The sequence below is a fragment of the Falco punctatus genome, assembly GCF_963210335.1.
Source record: "Falco punctatus genome assembly, chromosome: 18".
Lineage (NCBI taxonomy): Eukaryota > Metazoa > Chordata > Aves > Falconiformes > Falconidae > Falco > Falco punctatus.
Window position 1 is genome coordinate 3,862,058 of NC_137598.1, and position 21,120 is coordinate 3,883,177.

The window sequence follows — 21,120 nt, forward strand, 5'->3', positions numbered from 1 at the left end:
CCCACCCCGCCAGCACCGCTGGGAATGCCCCCCCCCCCCCCCCGTGGGTCACTGCAGGGGCTGGCACAAGCCTTGGCAGCCCCTGCGAGCCCCTCCAGGCCCACAGCACCCCCCGACCCCCCAGGGCGCACCCAACGTCCCTACTGCACCCTCTGACCCCCCCAGGGCGCCTCCAGCCTCCCCCCACCAACCCCGACCACCCCAGGGAGCCCCCAACCTCTCCACTGCACCCCCTGACCCCCACACAGCATCCGTGGACCCCCCCCCCCACTGCACCCCCCGACCTCCTCAGGACGTCCCCAGCTGCCCCCACCGCACCTCCCGACCCCCACAACCTCCCCCCAGCACCTGTGACCCCCCCCCAGGCGCCCCCCCCGCTGGCCTGACCCCCCCACAGGGCCTTCACAGCATCCCCCGACGGCCCACACCCGCCAAGCCCCCTCACAGGGCCCCCACAACCTCCCCCCAGCACTCCTGACCACCCCCGGCTCCCCACAACCTTCCCCCAGCCCCCCCCGAGCCCCCACAAGCCCCCCCTCCGCCGCCCCCTGCCCCCCCCCCTCAGCACTCTACATGGGCCCCGGGGCCGCCCCACGGCCTCCCGGCGCATCCCCGGGTCCCCCCTCGGCGTCCCCCGCCCCGTACGGGCCCCATGGCCTCATGCGGCCCCCACAGGACATCCCAGAGCCCCCAGAGCCCCCAGCCCCCCCCCTCAGGCCCCCCCGGCCGCGCCTCGCTCACCATCTCGCTGCCGGGGCGGCGGAAGAGGGCCGGCCACGCGCCGCCGCCCTTATATACGATCCCTCCGCCCCGGATCGGCTCCGCCGCCGCCCGCGGCCCCCACGACCCCGCTCAGCCCCCCCGTCCTCCTCGCACAGGCCCCTCCGGGGGATTCGGGGGGGGTCGGGTGTCGCAGGGGTGGTGCGGGGTGGGCGGTGGTGGGGAGGGACTATTTTTCCTCCTGGCCGCGGCGGAGGGATCCGGCGCTACGCGCGGTGTGAGGAGAATCCCGCGTGCGCCCGCCCGCCCGCGCGCGCCTTGCGGCGTGTGTCGTCATCGCGCCCGCGCGCGCCGCGGGGGCCGCTGGGAGATGTAGTTGGGGGGGGCGGGGCCTGGTTGATCGCGTCTCCCCCCACCCCCCACCCCCCCGCCGATCGTGGGGGGCCCCCCCCCCGTGTCCCGCCCGCTGTGGGGGTCCCCCGTGAGTGTGTCCCCCCCCCCCCAGAGGGGGGTCCCCGGTGTCCTGCACCCCCCCCCGCTGTCACCCTGCCCCCACCCCCCGTGTTCAAGGGGGTCCCCAAGGGTATCCCCCCCTCCTCCAGACCCCCAGAGGGGACCCCCAAAGTTCCCCCTCCAGCCCCCGGGGGCCCCACCGCCATCCTGCCCCCCTTACACTCATGGGGGGGCCCCAAGTGTCCGTCCCCCCCCCAAACACCCAGAGGGGACCCCCAGTGTCCCCCCCCCATCCCCGGGGACCCCCAGTGTCCTGCCCCCCCAAATTTTGGACCCCCACCATCATCCTGCCCCTCCCAGTGCTCGGGGGTCCCCTGAAATGTCTCCCCCAACCCCCTAGAAGGGACCCCCAATGTCCTTCCCCCACCCCCCCTGGGGGTGCCCCCCCCAAATTTCCCACTCATTGTTGGGGTCCCCAAGTGTGTGTGTGCCCCCAAAGCCCCCGGAGGAGACCCCAGTGTCCTGCCCCCCTTGATTCTGGGGCCCCACTGTCATCCTGCCCCCCCCATGCTCACAGGGGGACCCCCAAGTGTCCCACACTTATGGGGGTCCCCCAAGCGCACCCCCCCCAACACGTAAAGGGCCCCCCCAGTGCCTCCCCTCACCCTTGGGGGACCCCCAATGCCCTGCGCCCCCCCCCAATCATGGGGGGGTCCCCCCCAAGTGTCCACCCACTACAGGGCTCCCCAAGTCCCCCCCCCAACCCCTAGAGCGGACCCCCCAATGCCTCCCCCCACCCTTGGGGGACCCCCCAGTGCCCCCCTCCACGCTCATGGGGGGGGGGTGTCCCACCCACTACAGGGCTCCCCAAGTCCCCCCCCCCAACCCCTAGAGCAGACCCCCAATGCCTCCCCCACCCCTAGGGGACCCCCAGTGCCCCCCCCAGCCCCTGCAAAGAGAAGCCCCCTCCAACCCCCCCAGCCCCCCACCCCCAAGAAGGGAAACTTGGGGGGGGGGGGGCGTTAAATTACTCCGGTTTATTTATAACAGACCTTCAGCCAGTACAGTACAAAACTTACAGTAGTAGATCTCGTTACACAAATAGGTAATTACAATATCTTACAGATACAAAAGCTCCTGCGGTCACGGGGGGGGGGGGGGGGGGCGTGGGGGGGGGGAGGGGGCTGGGGGGGGAGGGGGCGTAAGGGGGGGGCTTGGGGGGTGTTTTTTTATCCAAAAGCGAGTCTAACCTCACAAAAAAGGGAAAAAAAAAAACAAAGACGACAGCAAATCCATTAACGATATACAAATGAAAACTCGTTAGAAAGGAAAAAGGGGGTGGGTGGGTGGGTGGGGGGCGAGGGTGGGGGGCTGGGGTATTGCACATCATCGTTTGTTCTTCATACATCTGATTAAAAAATATAGATATTTACAGGAGTAAAGCGACCTGGAGTTTTACAAAATTCCTACATTTTTGTTTTAGACTCTTTAACAGGAGAAAGAAAAAAAGAGGACGGGGGGGTGGGGGTGGGGGGTGGGGGTGGGGGGAAATAATTAAAAAACCAAAATATCATAAAACCCCCAAAAAAACCACCAACGACCTAAAAGTGGCCAAAAACGGCGGCGCTGGCGTTTCGGGGCGTAAAAACCCATTTTTGGGTTTTTGGTGCTGGAGTCAGTGGGGGGTCGGGGGGGGGGGCGGTTTCCGGATCATCGTGCTGGCCCAAGAAGGGGCGAGCGGACCCCCGTGCTGAGCCCCGGCCGTGCTGTCCCCCTACCCCTCCGGCCACGCAGAACCCGAAAAAGCCAGAAAAAAAAAATTTAAAAAATTTAAAAATTAAAAATTATAGATAATAAGCAAAGAAAATGGGAAATAGGGGCAACGGGTGTTGCCGCCGCGTGAGGTGGTTGTGTTTGTGTCCGTAGAAAAAGGAACAGCCTTTGGTTCAACCTCAGGAGCCCGGGGGGGGCGGGGTGGGGGGGGGGCTGCTGAGGGGCATTTTATGCATCCTGGGCCGGGGGAGGAAGCGGGGACCCCCCCACCCAGGCTGGGGGGGGGGGCTGCAGCCGGGGGTCCCGGAGCGGCCGGTGTCACCGCGGCCCCCGCCGGGGATGGGCGTTGGGGTCGCGCGGTAGTTTTTGGTTATCTGTTGCCCCCCACCCCTGGCCCTGCTACGTCCCCTCTTGGGGGGGGTCCTGTCCTGGGGGAGGGCGGGGGGAGGGGGCGTTTCTTGAGGGGGGGGGTCTGGTTCTGGACCCCCCCCCTTGTGATGGGGAGCCCCTTCCCTTGGTGTCTCTCCCCCCAAAACCATCCCCGGCAATGTGTCCCCCCAGAGCCCATCCCTGGGGGAAGGGGCTTGGGAGGGGGTTGCAGAGCCCACCCCCCCCCCCCTTTCAACCCCCCCCACCCTCCCGGGGGTGCCGCCGGCCTTTGGGGTGCCGCTGCGGGACCACGAATGACACTGGAGCGCGGGGAGACCCCTGATCCCCGGAAGGCTTTGGGGGCAGAGGGGGTGGGGGGGGGTGGGGGTGGGGGGGGGCCCGATCTGGGTCCCCAGCACCGGTGGGCAGCGTGGGGGGGGGTCACCCCCGCAGCAGAGCGGGTAGGAGATACTGGCCTGTGCCGAGGAGGAGGAGGAGGAAGATTCCAGAAGGAGGATGGAGCCTGGCTCCCCTTTCCTTCATTTCAGGGGAGCGCTGCGGACCCCCAGCGCCGCCCCCCCCCCCCCCCCCCCAGCGCCCACCGTCCCGGGGGCTTCAAAACGCTGGCACAACCAGCACCGCGGGGACGGGGATGGGGGGGGGGTCCTGCCTTACGCTCCCTGTATTGAATTAAACTCATTAAAGCTCGGGGCGCAGCGGCCCCCCCGCTGGGCAGGGGGTCCCGCGGGCAAGTGGGGGGGGGGGGGGTCCCGTGGGATTTTAGCACCTAATCTGAGGTTGGCTTCGCCCGAGAGCGGAACCACCAAGGAAAGGGCTCGGAGAGCCGAGCGGGACCGGGGGGGGGTGGGGTGGGGGGTGGGGGGGTGGGGATGGGGAGGGGGGGGGGACAGTCTCCAAAATTCAAGCGAGACTTAGGGTGGGGGGTGGGTGTGGAGGGGAGGAACCCCCCCCAAAAAAAAGTTATCAAAAGAGAAACTGAAAAGCTCAATAAATAATGGAGGGAGGTGAGAGGTGGGGGGTGGGGGGGGTGGGGGTGGAAAGCACAAAAAAGTCCGTTAATATTTAAATAACTCCATTTATAAAAAGGCAAATCGTTAAGAGCTCCCCCTCGCTGGGGTTGTGTGTTTTTTTTTTGTTTTTTTTGTTTTTTTTTTTTTTTCTTTTTAAGTTCTTGATATTTTTTTTTTTTTAAATATTTTTCTTTTGTAGCCAAAGTCAGTGCAAAGGAGTATAAAAGAAAAAAAAAAAAACAAACAAAAAAAAAACAAACAACCAAAAAAAAAAACAACAAACCAACAGTTCCATGCCCTAAGGGGTGGAGGGTCTGAGCTAGAGAGAGTCGGGGGGGGGGGGGGGGTGGGGTGGGGTGGGATGGGGTGGGGGAGGGGATGGATGGGTTTGGGTGGGGGAGGGGGCAAATTTAGCCGACTTTATGCTCGCCCCGCACGATGTGGGAGGAGAACTCGTACCGGTCCTGGCTGTGGTAGCCACAGATGTTGCACTCGAAAGGGTCTCTGAAGCCGTGGCAGCCCATGTGGATGGTGAACATGACGTGGTCCAAGAACAGGATGCGGCAATGCTCGCACCTGAACGCCCGGATCTGCTCCCCCTCCTCATTGACCACCCGCAGGGTTTCTTTGGCGGAGCTGGGGGTAGAACGGGAGGCCGGGGGTCCCTCCGGCACTTTGGGGTCCTCTTTGGCGTAGGCTGGGCTCTGGCGGCTGCTGGCGCAGCTCCCCGCCGCCGGCAGCTGCGAACTCCGTTCTTCGTGGTTGCTTTCCGTGTCCGTCGAGTCCTGGCAGCCGTTGGTGGGCGAAACGCCCGGTTCCCGGCTCCGGTAGACCACCTGTACCCCATCCGGTACATCCTCGTGCCCCTCGGTGGCTTCCCGGCTTCCCGGCAGCTCCAGCCGACCCGGGAGCGGCTGGATCTGGGTGTAGACGGAGCTGATGACGGGGGTGACCTCCGAGATGCAGTTTGTGGGGGGCAGGCGGAGGGGGCGAAGGTGCTCGCCCCCCATCAGCGACAGGGAGCTGCCGTAGGAGGGGTCCAGGGGGTGGTGGGCTGAGACCATCTCCACGTCCTTCTCGAAGCCGGAGTTCACGTCGAAGGGCAGGTCCGAGAGGGTGAATCGCATCTGCTTCTCGCCTGTGGCAAAGGGAGAGCGGCGTCAAAGGGGCTGGGGGGGGGTTGGGGTTCACCCCCCCCTCCCCCACACCCCCAATATCCCCCGGCACCGTGTGCGAGCCCCGTGCCATGCCGGGACCTTGGGGATGAAAGGCGCTGTGCCAACAGCGACCAGTATCCCCATCGTGGGACCATGGGGACGAAAGGCGCTGTGCCAACACCAGCCACATGTCCTCGTGCCAGGACCATGGGGATGAAAGGCGCTGTGCCAGCACCCACCAGTGTCCCCATCCTGGGACCGTGGGGACGAAAGGTGCTGTGCCAGCATCCACCAGTGTCCCCATCCCACCCCAGAACCATGGGGATGAAAGGCGCTGTGCCAGCACCACACCAGTGTCTCCATCCCAGGACTGTGGGGACAGAAGGCGCTGTGCCAGCACCAGCTGCATGTCCCCATCCTGCCCCGGGACTGTGGGGACAAAAGATGCTGTGCCAGCACCAGCTGCGTGTCCCTGTGCCAGGACCGTGGGGACAAAAGGCGCTGTGCCAGCACCAGCCAGTGTCCCCATCCTGGGACCATGGGGATGAAAAGTGCTGTGCCAGCACCAACCGTGTGTCCCCATGCTGGGACCGTGGGGACAAAAGGCGCTGTGCCAGCACCAGCCAGTGTCCCCATCCTGGGACCATGGGGATGTAAAGTGCTGTGCCAGCACCAACCGTGTGTCCCCATGCTGGGACCGTGGGGACAAAAGGCACTGTGCCAACACCAGCCAGTGTCCCCATCGCATCCCAGGACCATGGGGACAAAAGGCGCTGTGCCAGCACCAGCCAGTGTCCCCATCCTGGGACCATGAGGACAGAAGGCGCTGTGCCAACACCAGCCAGTGTCCCCATCCCACCTCGGGACTGTGGGGACAAAAGATACTGTGCCAGCACCAGCCACGTGTCCCTGTGCTGGGACCGTGGGGCCGAAAGGCGCTGTGCCAGCACCAACCAGTGTCCCCATCGTGGGACCGTGGGGACGAAAGGCGCTGTGCCAGCACCCACCAGTGTCCCCATCCTGGGACCGTGGGGACGAAAGGTGCTGTGCCAGCATCCACCAGTGTCCCCATCCCACCCCAGAACCATGGGGATGAAAGGCGCTGTGCCAGCACCACACCAGTGTCCCCATGCTGGGACCATGAGGACAGAAGGTGCTGTGCCAGCACCAGCCAGTGTCCCCATCGTGGGACCGTGGGGCCGAAAGGCGCTGTGCCAGCACCAGCCGTGTGCCCAAGTGCAGAGTCTCCACTCCCAGGCGGGGTGCTTGGGGGGGGGTGGTGGGTCTGGCTGGACCCTGGCACCCCGCTCCAGCACCCAGGGGTCCCCCTGTCCCCGGGATCAAGGGTGGGGAGAGCCCCTTACCCACGAATTTCTGAGGTGTCGAGCGTTTCCGTTTGGTCAGGCTGTTGGCCAGCCGGTCGATGAACGCCGGCCGCTCGGCCGGGGGGTGCAGCAGGGACTCCGGCACTATCTCCAGGTCTCGCATCTCCTCACCTGGCAAGACAAGGGGGAGAGCCGGTTGAGCCGGTGCCCACGGGACGGGCACGGTTACCCAGGCCGGACCCTCCGCCGCCAGCGCTCCGGCCACGCCGTTCCCTGCCCTAACCGGGACGCACCTACGGAAATTTCCCGATCCACCTGCTCAGGGCCCAGCGCTTCCCCCGTCGGAGACTCGGGTCACGGGGGAGCACCGGCAGCCGGGTCGCCTCCCGTCTTCAGCGAGCTGGGCCCGTTCCTGCCGCTTTTGGGGAAGAGGAGCCGGCTTCAACGGATCGAAGTGTCCTCCTGCCGGCTCCCGACCCCGGCTGGGCGAGATCTGCCCCGCCATTCCCTATGGATCCGCCGGTTAAAGCCGCCGGGTGGCCTTCACCGGTGAAGCCCACCGGGGCCAGATCCTGCTCCAAGGGGGTGAGGAGCTGGGAAGGCGCCGGTTTCGGTTCTTTCACAGCAGGGGGGGGAGCCACGTGCGCCCGTTGCGGACCCCCACCCGCAGGGGTCCATCCCCCACCGTCCCGTCCCTTCTGGGAAACCTGTTGGTAGTTCTGGCGCTAGAAATAGGGCCCAGGGGCGCGTTTTGGTCCGGGGGGCTTATGCCATTTGGCTGGTGGTGTGGGGGGAGGACCCGGGGAGCCAACACCGAGCACCCGCGGGGAGCTGCGGCGTGAACCAGCGCAGCGCCTTTCATCCCACCCCCGCCGCGGCACGGCGAGCCCCCCGCGCAGCACCCCCCTTTTTTGTAACGGGAAAAGCATCCCCAACGCTCAACCCCGTCAGGCACAGACGGGGGGGGGCGGACGGTGACCCCGCACCCCCCCCCCCCATTTCCCACCCTGCCGGGTCGGTCCCCCCTCGCCACGGCGCCGGAGCCAGGGGGCACAGCAGGGCTCCAGCCGCCCCACGGCACTGACCTTGCTGGCCGGCCAGCGATTGCGGTTCAGTGTTCAGACTCTGCAGGTAGTTGTGGCACCGCTCCTTGTGCTCCTCCAGCGTGCTCTGCTGCTTGTAGCTGCGGCCGCAGTAGTTGCACTTGTAGGGTTTGCCGACGGTGGGGGAGGAAACTGCGAAAAATCCAAGGAAAGCAGAAGTTGTGAGAACGGACACGGCACCCACGCCGAAGAGCCCACGGAAGAGGCGGACACGGGCCAAGCTGCAAGGAAAAGGGGCAGGGATCGACCCTGGCCAGCAGTCCACCTCCCCCTCCAGCCCCGTCGCCGGTGAGATGTCAGAGCTGCAACCTGCACCCCCCACACACAGCTTCTGCCCCCCCAGCATCGCCACCCCCCCCCCCTCCCCCGGCAGCACCAGCGTTTGCCTCCTCGGAGATGGAGAGTGGTGGGAGAAGGGTGGGCTGCACCCGCGCTGCGATAGCTGGGGGGCTACACCCATAAATCAGGATTTGGTCAAATACCAAAACCAAAATGCCTCTGGTGCTCTGCTCCAGAGACACCATGGGTGCACCCCCCCGGGTAAAACCTCCTCTGGGAAGCCCTGACCCCAAAGGCAAAATTTATGGTGGGGGGCAGCAGGACCCCTCCATTTTTAACCATTTCCAAGCATTTCTTCACCATCCATCGGCCACATCCAGCGCTCAGCGCCGTAAGACACTCGCGAGATATTATTAGTCTCCTCTCTCCCTCGTTTTGTCACTCCTGAATGAAAATCCCCGTGGCCACCCGTTTGGCCTCGCTGGCCCGTGACACAGAAGGGGAGTGGGCGCTGGGTGCTGTTTGGCGGTGCCGTGCCGTTATCCATGTGCTGGAAGCGGCAGCCTACGGTAAAACCCCAGAATACCTCCCGAGGGAAGATGGTACCTCTGAACCGTGGGGATGGTACCTCTGAACCCCGGGGATGGTACCTCTGAACCCCGGGATGGTACCTCTGAACCCCAGGGATGGTACCTCTGAACCCCAGGGATGGTACCTCTGCACCCCAAGGATGTTACCTCTGAACCCCGGGATGGTACCTCTGAACCCTGGGGATGGTACCTCTGAACCCCGGCCCCCTGAACCTCCGGCCCCCACATCCCCCAGGCACTCCCCGCGCTCCCCTCTCCCCAGCCGTCCCGAGCTCACCCCTTGAGGAACGACGGGACACCAAGCGCCGGAGCTGCGGCCACGCTGTGGGGGGCTGCGGCCACCAAGCCAAGGCCAGGGGCTGTGGCACCCCGGGTGAGCCCAAGGGCTGCCGTGCCCCCCCCCCAAGGGGCGCAGGCTGGGTTCGGCGGCACGACAGTGCCCAAAAACCAGCTGCTCTGCTGGGGGCCAGAGCCCATCGCTCTCTGCCCGGGGCGGCAGCCAGAGCCACGGCGACCAGAGCCACGGTGGCCAGAGCCACAGCAGCCAGAGCCACGGCGACCAGAGCCACGGTGGCCAGAGCCACGGCGGCCAGAGCCATGGCAGCCAGAGCCACAGTGGCCAGAGCCACGGTGGCCAGAGCCACAGCAGCCAGAGCCACGGCGGCCAGAGCCACGGTGGCCAGAGCCATGGTGGCCAGAGCCACAGCAGCCAGAGCCACGGCAACCAGAGCCACAGTGGCCAGAGCCACGGCAGCCAGAGCCACAGCAACCAGAACCACGGTGGCCAGAGCCACGGTGGCCAGAGCCACGGCAACCAGAGCCATGGTGGCCAGAGCCACAGCAGCCAGAGCCACGGCAACCAGAGCCATGGTGGCCAGAGCCACAGCAACCAGAGCCACGGCGACCAGAGCCACGGTGGCCAGAGCCACGGCAACCAGAACCACAGTGGCCAGAGCCACGGTGGCCAGAGCCACAGCAGCCAGAGCCACGGCAACCAGAACCACAGCAGCCAGAGCCACGGTGGCCAGAGCCACGGTGGCCAGAGCCACAGCAGCCAGAGCCACGGCAACCAGAGCCACGGCAACCAGAGCCACAGCAACCAGAACCACGGCAACCAGAGCCATGGTGGCCAGAGCCACAGCGACCAGAGCCACAACAGCCAGAGCCACGGCGGCCAGAGCCACGGCAGCCAGAGCCACAGCAGCCAAACCCACATCGACCAGAGCCACATTGACCAGAGCCATGGCAGCCAAACCCATGGCAGCCAAAGTCACGGTGGCCAGAGCCACAACAGCCAGAGCCATGGCAGTGGAACCCACAGTGACCAAACCCATGGCAGCCACAGCCGCGGTGACCAGAGCCACAGCAGCCAGAGCCATGACAGCCAGAACCACAGCAACCAGAGCCACGGTGGCCAAACCCATGGTGGGCAGAGCCACGGTGCAGCCAGAGCCATGGTGGCCAAACCCATGGTGGCCAGAGCCACAGCAGCCAAACCCACGGCGACCAGAGCCACGGCAGCCAGAGCCATGGCAGCAAAGTCCATGGGGGCCAGAGCCACGGCGCAGCCAGAGCCACGGTGGCCAAACCCATGGTGGCCAGAGCCACAGCGACCAGAGCCATGGTGGCCACCTGCACCCCACTCGCCCCGTCCGGCGCAAGGCTCGGGGGCACCGCGCCACCTGCTCGACACCCACCCAGTCGGGCTCTTTCTGGTCCTGTCAGTTTTGCGCTGGTTTTTTTTGGTTGTCAGGGTTTTTTTTTCTGCAGTTTGTGGTTTAACCTTTAACTGCTTTCTAAAAAAACCCCATTTTCGGGTTGCCGGTGACTCCGCACTTACCCCCCACCCCGGCTCCGGGGTTGAGCTGAGGCGTTGGGTGCTGCTGGGGCAGGGGGCCAGCACCTCTGGCTTCCACGCCCTGCCCCCAGCAGCGGTGGCCAGCACGGGGCCAGCTGTGGCCACATGTGCCCCACGCACCCCTGCCCGCCCCCAGCAGATTTTGGTGTCCGGGAGCCACCGTGGATTTCACCACGGAAGCTCCGGGTTGGAAATCCATCCGGAGAAGCCGGTGACAAGCGCGAATCCGTCCTCCCAGCCCTCCCCCGGCGGCAGCATTGTCACGGAACTGCTGGATATTGGGGTCCTCCAGCCCCACAGGAGGCGAGGAGACCGCTGGCCTCCGAGCGCAAACACAAAATTGTGCCCGAGGAATTTACTCCTCAAGCCCGGGCTTGGGGGGGGGGTGTCCCCCCCTAACCAAAACCACCCCCCCAACCCCAACCCCCTCCGCAAAGCTCCGCCGACGGCTGCCTTGGGATGGGGGATGCTTTGCCAAGCCCTGAAGATCCGCATGGATACCCCGGAGCCAACCTTCCAGCCTCAGCCTGTGATCCAGGGCTCCGGGGATGGGCAGCTGCTGGTGGCACTGGGGGGTGGTGGGACACGGAGGAGCCCAGTGGGACACGGAGGAGCCCGGGACACCGGGATGGCTCCCTGGGGACCGAGCCGTCCCCTCCCTGCACGACTCGGCCGCTGCCGGTGTTGAGGCTCCTCCGTGGCTCTGGTGATGCCGCAGCGGTGATGGCTGATCTGTGCCGGGCTCCCCCCGGGGTGGGGATGGGGTCTCACGGCGGCTGCAGGATGAGGAGGGGGGCTCCGTCCCATCCTGGGCTTTGCCTGGCGATCCGTCGCTTTTCCTTTACCACCTTAGGTCCGTGCTTTGAAAATGTCACCACGGAGCCACCGACACCGTGTCTCAGGTGTCTCGGGACATCCAACGCGAGCGAGGGGCTTCCCACAAGCCCCTCACTCTACTCGGGACCCCCAAATCCCTCACCCACACGATGCCCAAGGTGGGCGCTTCTGCTGGGTGCAGGAGCCCATCGCCGGACCCCAGCGGGAGAAGTTTCTCCTAATCTCCCCCCTCCCCCCCAAGCTCCAGGTTAGTTTATTTACCGGGCTGCGGAGCGCCCAGGAGGGGGGGTCTCGGGGGGGCTTGCGGCTCCCCTCAGCTGTCCCGGGTGTGGGCTGCGGCTTCTGATCTATTTCAGAGCCAGGCAGCGTGTTTGATCTGGATTTTAATACTTCACTTTTTTTTTTGGGCAGCGCATCTTCTGAGATGAAAGCTCAGCATCCCTCCTGGGGACGGCATGAAACGCACGTGGCTCTCGCGAAGGAAGCAGGGGGGGGGAAGCCAAGCCCCCCCCCCGGCAGGACAACCGCTGGGCTTTCGCCTGTGAAATCCACATGAAACGCAGGTTTTTTTCTTAGTAATTAGCTCCCATAAAGAGTAATTTTTTTGTTTGATATGTTGTGATGGCTTGTCCCATTTCTGTGGCTCTTGATTGAAGGACTGGAGGCGATGTTTTCCGTGCCGGGGCGACGTCAGCGCGGTGGGGGCTCGGAGAGGGCGAAAAGGCACAGCCCGGGGGGGGGATCTTGGCCAAAGAGTCCAGTAACAATCCTGCCCGGATGGTTTGGGGTCCCCTGAAGTGTGTTAATGAGGGGAAAGCCCCCAGGAGCAGGGTCTCGGCTCCAGAGACCCCGGAGCTGCAGCACATGCCCCTGGGCTGGGGTCTGCGCGCCCACCTGCACGGAGGAGCGAGCCAGCATTCCCGGAATGGGGCTCGGCCATGTGGTACCCAAAATCCCAGCACGGATGGGACGGGGAGGGCTTCAAGAAAGCAAAAACCTGAGACCTTCCTAACGGGATTCTGCTTTGGATGCAACAAAGATGACTTTTTTCCAAAAATCCAGGAGCCATCCAGCTAAAGAACACCCGTCCCCTGCCCAAAAGCTGTTTTTTTCAAAATTCCAGGAGCCATTCAGCTCAAGAGCACCCGTCTCCTGCCCAAAAACCGCTTTTTTCCAAAAATCCAGAAGCCATCCAGCTCAAGAGCACCCGTCCCCTGCCCAAAAGCTGTTTTTCCCAAAAATCCAGGAGCCAGCCAGCTAAAGAACACCCGTCCCCTGCCCAAAAGCCATTTTTTCCAAAAATCCAGAAGCCATCTGGCTAAAGAGCACCCTTCCCCTGCCCAAAAGCCGTTTTTTTTAAAAAATCCAGGAACTGTCCAGCTAAAAAACACCCACCCCCTTCCCAAAAGCCATTTTTTCCAAAAATCCAGGAGCCATCTGGCTAAAGAGCACCCATCCCCTTCCCAAAAGCCATTTTTTCCAAAATTCCAGGAGCCATCCGGCTAAAGAGCATCTGTCCCTTCCCCGAAAACATTTTTTTCCAAAAATCCAGGAGCCATCCAGCTCAAGAGCGCACATCCCCTGCCCAAAAGCCGGCGCTGATGGTCCCCCGGCAGGTGGTGGCCAGTGGCACCCTGGAAGGGGCAAGTTCAGCTGGTGGCACATGATGCCAAAGCGCGGTGACTCCTCTGCGGTGCTGGCCAAGATGGAGCGTGGGTTGGTGCGGCCGAGCTCGGAACAGTTGGGGGTGCACAGGAGGAAGATGGATGACGCTGGTGGCTCCAGACCCAGGACGACGCTGGTGGCTCCAGACCCAGGATGACGCTGGTGGCTCCAGACCCAGGATGACGTTTGGTGGCTCCAGACCCAGGATGACGCTGGTGGCCCCAGACGCAGGATGACGCTGGTGGTTCCAGACCCAGGATGACGCTGGTGGTTCCAGACCCAGGATGACGCTGGTGGTTCCAGACCCAGGATGACGCTGGTGGTTCCAGACCCAGGATGACGCTGGTGGTTCCAGACCCAGGATGACGCTGGTGGCTCCAGACCCAGGATGACGCTGGTGGCTCCAGACCCAGGATGACGCTGGTGGTTCCAGACCCAGGATGACGCTGGTGGCTCCAGACCCAGGATGACGCTGGTGGTTCCAGACCCAGGATGACGCTGGTGGTTCCAGACCCAGGATGACGCTGGTGGTTCCAGACCCAGGATGACGCTGGTGGTTCCAGACCCAGGATGACGCTGGTGGCTCCAGACCCAGGATGACGCTGGTGGTTCCAGACCCAGGATGACGCTGGTGGTTCCAGACCCAGGATGACGCTGGTGGTTCCAGACCCAGGATGACGCTGGTGGCTCCAGACCCAGGATGACGCTGGTGGTTCCAGACCCAGGATGACGCTGGTGGTTCCAGACCCAGGATGACGCTGGTGGTTCCAGACCCAGGATGACGCTGGTGGTTCCAGACCCAGGATGACGCTGGTGGTTCCAGACCCAGGATGACGCTGGTGGTTCCAGACCCAGGATGACGCTGGTGGCTCCAGACCCAGGATGACGCTGGTGGTTCCAGACCCAGGATGACGCTGGTGGTTCCAGACCCAGGATGACGCTGGTGGTTCCAGACCCAGGATGACGCTGGTGGCTCCAGACCCAGGATGACGCTGGTGGTTCCAGACCCAGGATGACGCTGGTGGCTCCAGACCCAGGATGACGTTGGTGGCTCCAGACCCAGGATGACGTTGGTGGCTCCAGACCCAGGATGACGCTGGTGGTTCCAGACCCAGGCTGGAGAACCAGCCAAGCCACCCAAACAATTTTTACGTGGCGGAGCAGCTCCGTCCCCGAGCAGTGGAGACATCCCGAGACAAACAGTGATGGAAAAACTCCTGCAGCTCCCCCCCCCGCCCCCGACCCTGCGCAGGGCCCAGCAGCCCCAATTCCAGGCTCTGGGGGTGTCAAACCACCCAGATTCCCCTCTGGCATCTCCAGGAACATCTCAGATGGACACGTGGGAGGAGATACACTTCCCAAAACCAGGAAAGCGGGAAGAAACCCGGAGCATCGCATCCTCTGATGGAAAAGGGTAGAAAATGAAGGAAAACCGAGGGGCTTGGGGTAGGGGGCTCGGGGGGAGCGGGTTCCTGGGCTCCGGGGTCAGGCTGAGATGCCACCAGACCCACCAGGGGACTTGGAAGGTCACAGCCACAAGGTGCTCAAAACCACCGGCACGAACTTCAAAAGCCATCGCGGCGGCACCGCAAAGCACCGGGGAGGCAAATCAAAGGCAAAGGATGGCAAAGCGGGGGGTGGGGGTGGGGGGGGTGGGCGTAGGGCTGTGGCCCCCCGGGGAGCTGTGACATCACGGAAGCGGAGGGTGAAACCCCCTCCCCAAATGTCCTATGTCCAAGGGACGATGTGAAAAGCAACGCGGAAACCGAAGCCCTCGGCGCGCGGTGTCCCCGGGACGGGGCGCACGCAGGGTGGGACTTATATCGCCTCGATAAAATCGATTAAATATTGATTTTGATAAGGAAGAGACGTGGTAAGTCCCGGGGATGCGGCGGCACGAAGCCCTGCGGGCAGCGCTCCGGCCAGCGGAGTTCCCGGAGCACAAACCAGGCGCGGAGCCGCCCGGGGATCCAGCGGTGATCGGTTGGGAGCTGGAGGTCGGCGCTTTTGGAAGCTGGGCTCACATCCCTGGATTTTACCATCCAGGGTGGATTCCCTCCCTGGCTTTGCCCACCCGGGGTGGATTCCCTCCCAGCTTTGCCCACCTGGGGTGGATTCCATCCCTGGCTTTGCCTATCCAGGGTGGATTCCCTCCCTGGCTTTGCCCACCCGGGGTGGATTCCCTCCCTGGATTTGCCCACCCGGGGTGGATTCCCTCCCTGGATTTGCCCACCCGGGGTGGATTCCCTCCCACCTTTGCCCACCCAGGGTGGATTCCCTCCCTGGCTTTGTCCATCCAGGATGGATTCCCTCCCAGCTTTGCCCACCCGGGGTGGATTCCCTCCCTGGCTTTGCCCATCCAGGATGGATTCCCTCCCGGCTTTGCCCACCTGGGGTGGATTCCCTCCCGGCTTTGCCCACCCGGGGTGGATTCCATCCTTGGCTTTGCCCACCCGGGGTGGATTCCATCCTTGGCTTTGCCCACCCGGGGTGGATTCCATCCTTGGCTTTGCCCACCCGGGGTGGATTCCCTCCCTGGCTTTGCCCACCCGGGGTGGATTCCCTCCCTGGCTTTGCCCACCCAGGATGGATTCCCTCCCTGGCTTTGCCCACCCAGGGTGGATTCCATCCTTGGCTTTGCCCACCCGGGGTGGATTCCATCCTTGGCTTTGCCCACCCGGGGCGGATTCCATCCTTGGCTTTGCCCATCCAGGGTGGATTCTCCCCCTGGATTTGCCCACCCGGGGTGGATTCCATCCTTGGATTTCCCCACCCGGGGTGGATTCCCTCCCGGCTTTGCCCACCCAGGGTGGATTCCATCCTTGGATTTGCCCACCCGGGGTGGATTCCCTCCTGGCTTTGCCCATCCAGGATGGATTCCCTCCCGGCTTTGCCCACCCGGGGTGGATTCCCTCCCGGCTTTGCCCACCCGAGGTGGATTCCATCCTTGGATTTGCCCACCCGGGGTGGATTCCATCCTTGGCTTTGCCCACCCAGGATGGATTCCCTCCCGGCTTTGCCCACCCGGGTGGATCGCCGTGGTACCCACCGGAGTGCGTGCGCAGGTGGCCGGTGAGCGCGTCCCTCCTGCGGCAGGCGTAGTTGCAGAAGGGGCACTTGAAGGGCTTCTCGCCCGAGTGCAGCTTGATGTGCCGCAGCAGGTTGCCCTTCTGGGTGAAGGAGGCTCCGCACTGGTTGCAGTGGAACGGTCGTTCTCCTGGAAAACCCGAGCGGCCACTGAAACGCCGCGAAAAAGCAGCTGCCGGGTCGGCAGAGGAACCGCGACGGCCCTGGCGATCGCAGGGGCAGCAGGTTGAGAGGGAAAGCTCCAGGTTTACTACCAGACGTAGGGCTCTAGAGGTGACCCCCAGGTTTACTACCAGATGTAGCACTCTAGATGTGACCCCCCAGGTTTACTCCAAACATAGTGCTCTGGAGGTGACCCCCAGGTTTACTATGAGACGTAGGGCTCTGGAGGTGACCCCCAGGTTTACTACCAGATGTAGGGCTCTAGAGGTGACCCCAGATTTACTACCAGATGTAGGGCTCTGGAGGTGACCTCCGGGTTTACTACCAGATGTAGGGCTCTAGAGGTGACCCCCAGGTTTACTACCAGATGTAGGGCTCTAGAGGTGACCCCAGATTTACTACCAGATGTAGGGCTCTGGAGGTGACCCCTGGGTTTACTACCAGATGTAGGGCTTTGGAGGTGACCCCCAGGTTTACTACCAGATGTAGGGCTCTGGAGGTGACCCCCAGGTTTACTCCAAACGTAGTGGTCTGGATGTGACCCCCAGGTTTACTACCAGATGTAGGGCTTTGGATGTGACCCCCAGGTTTGCTACAAGACGTAGGGCTCTGGATGTGACCCCCAGGTTTACTACCAGATGTAGGGCTCTGGAGGTGACCCCCAGGTTTACTACCAGTCGTAGGGCTTTTGATGTGACCCCCAGGTTTACTACCAGATGTAGGGCTCTGGATGTGACCCCCAGGTTTACTACCAGTCGTAGGGCTCTGGATGTGACCCCCAGGTTTACTACCAGATGTAGGGCTCTGGAGGTGACCCCCAGGTTTACTACCAGACGTACGGCTTTGGAGGTGACTCCCAGGTTTACTATGAGACGTAGGGCTTTGGATGTGACCCCCAGGTTTACTACCAGTCGTAGGGCTCTGGATGTGACCCCCAGGTTTACTACCAGTCGTAGGGCTCTGGATGTGACCCCCAGGTTTACTACCAGTCGTAGGGCTTTTGATGTGACCCCCAGGTTTACTACCAGATGTAGGGCTCTGGATGTGACCCCCAGGTTTACTACCAGTCGTAGGGCTCTGGATGTGACCCCCAGGTTTACTACCAGTCGTAGGGCTCTGGATGTGACCCCCAGGTTTACTACCAGTCGTAGGGCTCTGGATGTGACCCCCAGGTTTACTACCAGATGTAGGGCTCTGGAGGTGACCCCCAGGTTTACTACCAGACGTATGGCTTTGGAGGTGACTCCCAGGTTTACTACCAGACGTAGGGCTTTGGATGTGACCCCCAGGTTTACTACCAGTCGTAGGGCTCTGGATGTGACCCCCAGGTTTACTACCAGTCGTAGGGCTTTTGATGTGACCCCCAGGTTTACTACCAGATGTAGGGCTCTGGATGTGACCCCCAGGTTTACTACCAGTCGTAGGGCTCTGGATGTGACCCCCAGGTTTACTACCAGTCGTAGGGCTCTGGATGTGACCCCCAGGTTTACTACCAGACGTAGGGCTCTGGATGTGACCCCCACCCTGGGGAGCGACCGACCTGCTGCAGGAGGCTGGACAGTGACCAGGACAGACCGTCCACATGTACCATCCTGCGCCTTCCCTCCGCAGCCCCTTCTGCCTGCGCCCCCGGGGTGAGCAGCTGGGACCCCGCACCCACCTCCCACGGCACCGGTGCCTACGGGCCAGCACCCACTCGCCACCCAGCTTTGGAAATTTCCTTCCCTCCCAGAAATTCGCATCCCACCCCCGGCAGCACCGCCAGCCCCGGGGCCGCCGCTCACCGGTGTGGCTGCGCTTGTGCACCATCAGCACGTTGGGGCCGATGCACACCATCCCGCAGATGTCGCATTTCAGCTTGCCGTTGGGCAACCGAATGCCCCCGGGCGAGTGCGGCTCCTGGCCCGTCCCATCGCAGTAGCCCAACGGTTCGGAAAGCGAGTCCTCCACGATCACGCTGTCCTCCTTCTCCAGCAGCCGGTCATCCTGGGAGAGCAGCCGGCTGGCTTCCTCATCGCTGTACATCTCCACCTTGATGGAGTTCGCTGCCGGGAGGCAGAAGGGAGAAGAAACAGTCAGCAGAGAAAAAAAAAACAAACCAAAAAAAACCAAACCAACTCTTCAAGAAGTTGGGAGAGCGCCGCTTAGGCGAGACTTACTCCTAGAAGAAAGACCGTGATGCGTTAAGTGATCTGCTCGCAATGAACGGGCATCATCTTATCTCCTTGACTCAAGGAGGGAGATCCAACAGGGATCTGGTGAGGTTGGGGGCCGAGCGGCTTGTCCGCACCCCCAGGATTGCTGCTCTGCCTCCTGCCCTGCACGGTGGCCCAGTGCAGAAGGTGTTTAGTCCCCTGGATCCAAAGCAGAGGGTGAAAGAGAAGCCACTCGTGCTCGTGAAGCGCAGCAGGGGAGGCAGAACGCCCGGTTGTGATGCTGACCCAGAGAGAGCTCCACGTCCACCGGCACAAAGAGCCCAACTGGAGCCTCTCAGCCGGCTGGTGGATCTTGGTGGACCACGGGAGCCACGGCGTCACCCAAGTTTTCACCTCTGCTACAAGACCTGGGATCCACCAGGTATCTAAAGGCAGAAAAACCCCAGGGAAGAGGCCATGGACCCCCCCTCCCCCCCCCCAGGCACGCTGCCACCCCGGTGTGGCCGGGCTCCTGCCCCTTATTGTGGCGAAGGAGGGGCTGACCACGCAGGCAGCCCTGGGATGGCGTTTGGCCACGGAAAACGCCAAGGAAGTTTGTGTGAAACTCGGGAAGTGGATGCGAGTGATGCCAGGGACTTGGGGAGGTCCCAGAGCCGAGGGCTGGGGACCACCGGGATCGGCCGCCCCACGACGGTTCTGGCCAGGACCGGAGCAGAGAGCGGGCAGGAGCCGGAGGAGCCGCACTGGTGAAGTCCCCCGAAGCCGGCTGGTGGCAGGGGGTGGCAGGAGGGTCTCCCCGGCGCAGGGTGGGCGCTGTGCCGCAGTAAAACCCCCCAGGTTCCCCTCCCCGCTGCTCCCTTTCCTTCCTCCTGCAGCATCAGGAGCGGGCGGCTGGCGAAGGGATGCGCCAGCCCTGACCTACATTCCCGGCTGCTCTAATGATCTGTGGAATGCCACAAATCAAACACTCCCCGAGACGACGGCGACCGCTCTGCTCCGGCTGCTGCCAGCGAGCTGCAGCCCCGCGGGGAAACCTCTCCCTCTCCTCCCTCCACTACCTTCCGCTGAGCTTGTCCACCCGGATCCTGCATGCTCCCTCCCTCCGCCGAGTGTCCGAGTGGTCACCCCACCTCGCGCCGCCAGCTGCACCCTCCGCTCGATAGAAAATCGAGGCTGGGACACCCTCGGCCGGGGTGAAAAGTCACCCGTTTGGAAAGTCGGTCTTGAAATGATCCAGTTGGAAAGTTTCCTCCCACTTTAAACCATCACCAGCAGCTGGGGGTGAGAGGGAATCCCCTGGGGATGCTCTCCAGCCGGGGACGGCACCTGCTACCTGCTCTGGAGGAAGGTGATGGTGGAGTAGAGGGTGATGCTGGAGTAAAAGGCAATGGTGGAGTAGAGGGTGATGCTGGAGTAGAGGGTGATGCTGGAGTAGAGGGTGATGCTGGAGTAGAGGGTGATGCTGGAGTAGAGGGTGATGCTGGAGTAGAGGGCGATGCTGGAGTAGAGGGCGATGCTGGAGTAGAGGGTGATGCTGGAGTAGAGGGCGATGCTGGAGTAGAGGGTGATGCTGGAGTAAAAGGCGATGGTGGAGTAGAAGGCAATGCTGGAGTAGAAGGCGATGCTGGAGTAAAAGGCGATGCTGGAGTAAAATCGAATCCAGGTCACCCACATGGCAGCACAGCAAGGCCAAGGGCTTAAAGCAAATATTTACAGAATCCCTTCCAATATCAGATTCTTATTTTTTCCATTTAAAGCAGGAGGCTCTTCCCAATCCCTTAAGAGGGGAACTGTGGGGGCTGGAGGAACCGAACTTTAGAGATACACAAAGGAGACTCTGCCGCTGCCCGGCGGGTGGGAGATGGTGGATCCAAGGGAGACAGACGTGAGAAGGGAGCGGGCTGAGCGCCGCCACACAGATCCCAGCAGCTCCCAGATCTGCCGCCGACTCGAGCCCGGGGGGCTCGTTCAGCTCCTTGTGAAAGCACCAATGCTCACCCCCATCCGGGGATGCCGACGGGCACGGCGCACCGGCCGAGGGCATTCCAGAAAATCCGTGGTAACGGCCCCGGGACCAAAGCATCCGGAGGATTTGACCTTTAAAAGCTTGGGGGGGCTTTAAGGGGGGGAGGGGGGGGGGAGGAGGGGGGCTCTGAACTTTCCCATCGGCTGAGGAAGGGGCGATCCTTCCCGACGGGCGAGCGGGGAGGCTTTGGGGCGCTTACCGGGCAAGGAGGACGCCAGAGAGAGGAGACGGTGGCAGCAAGAATCCCAGCCCCGGGGAGGCCGGTGCCTCCCGCTCCCCCGGGAAGGGCGGACACGTGGCCCCCCCAAAAAGCCAGGCCTGGGGAGGAACCTCCTCTTCCTCGCCGCCTCCGACACGGGCGCCGGCGCTTGCCCGGAGCCAGGTACCGCTCTGCGAGCGGGGATTAACCCGGAGCAGCAGCATGGAATTGATTCATCCCAAACTGCGTGAGGTTTTATTGCCGGGTGAAGAGCCCAGGAATTCTGGCTCTCACCCGGCTCCATCCCTTCCCGGCGGACAATGCCGCCTT

The 21,120-nt window shown here is 63.2% G+C and overlaps 2 protein-coding genes and 1 long non-coding RNA gene across 6 annotated transcripts in view; 1 reads left to right on the forward strand and 2 right to left on the reverse strand.

Moving 5' to 3' along the window:
- Positions 1-1,057, reverse strand: part of ERBB3 (erb-b2 receptor tyrosine kinase 3) — a gene marked incomplete at its 5' end in the record, with an annotated part of 12,692 nt that extends 11,635 nt beyond the window's left edge. Inside the window, 1 exon segment of the mRNA XM_080368219.1 lies at positions 1,038-1,057. Coding sequence (XP_080224345.1) covers positions 1,038-1,057 — 20 coding nt within the window.
- A 3,396-nt stretch (positions 1,058-4,453) lies between these two features.
- The window catches only part of IKZF4 (IKAROS family zinc finger 4), a 33,953-nt gene continuing 17,286 nt past the window's right edge, over positions 4,454-21,120 (reverse strand). For 3 of the 4 annotated variants that reach the window (XM_080368855.1, XM_080368853.1, XM_080368852.1), the window contains 5 exons: positions 18,194-18,454; positions 16,210-16,377; positions 7,914-8,063; positions 6,868-6,999; positions 4,454-5,484 (listed from right to left, as the gene is read on the reverse strand). In XM_080368855.1, the coding sequence (XP_080224981.1) occupies positions 4,757-5,484; positions 6,868-6,999; positions 7,914-8,063; positions 16,210-16,377; positions 18,194-18,434 (1,419 nt within the window). In that variant the 5' untranslated portion in view covers positions 18,435-18,454 and the 3' untranslated portion in view covers positions 4,454-4,756. Of the gene's footprint in view, positions 5,485-6,867; positions 7,000-7,913; positions 8,064-16,209; positions 16,378-18,193; positions 18,455-18,568; positions 18,689-21,120 lie in introns of those variants that run through there. The other variant, XM_080368854.1, reaches the window with a different exon arrangement.
- LOC308055172 lies at positions 16,386-17,071 on the forward strand. Its single transcript, XR_013924353.1, has 3 exons — positions 16,386-16,531; positions 16,572-16,648; positions 16,687-17,071. It is a non-coding gene; the product is annotated as an uncharacterized lncRNA (long non-coding RNA).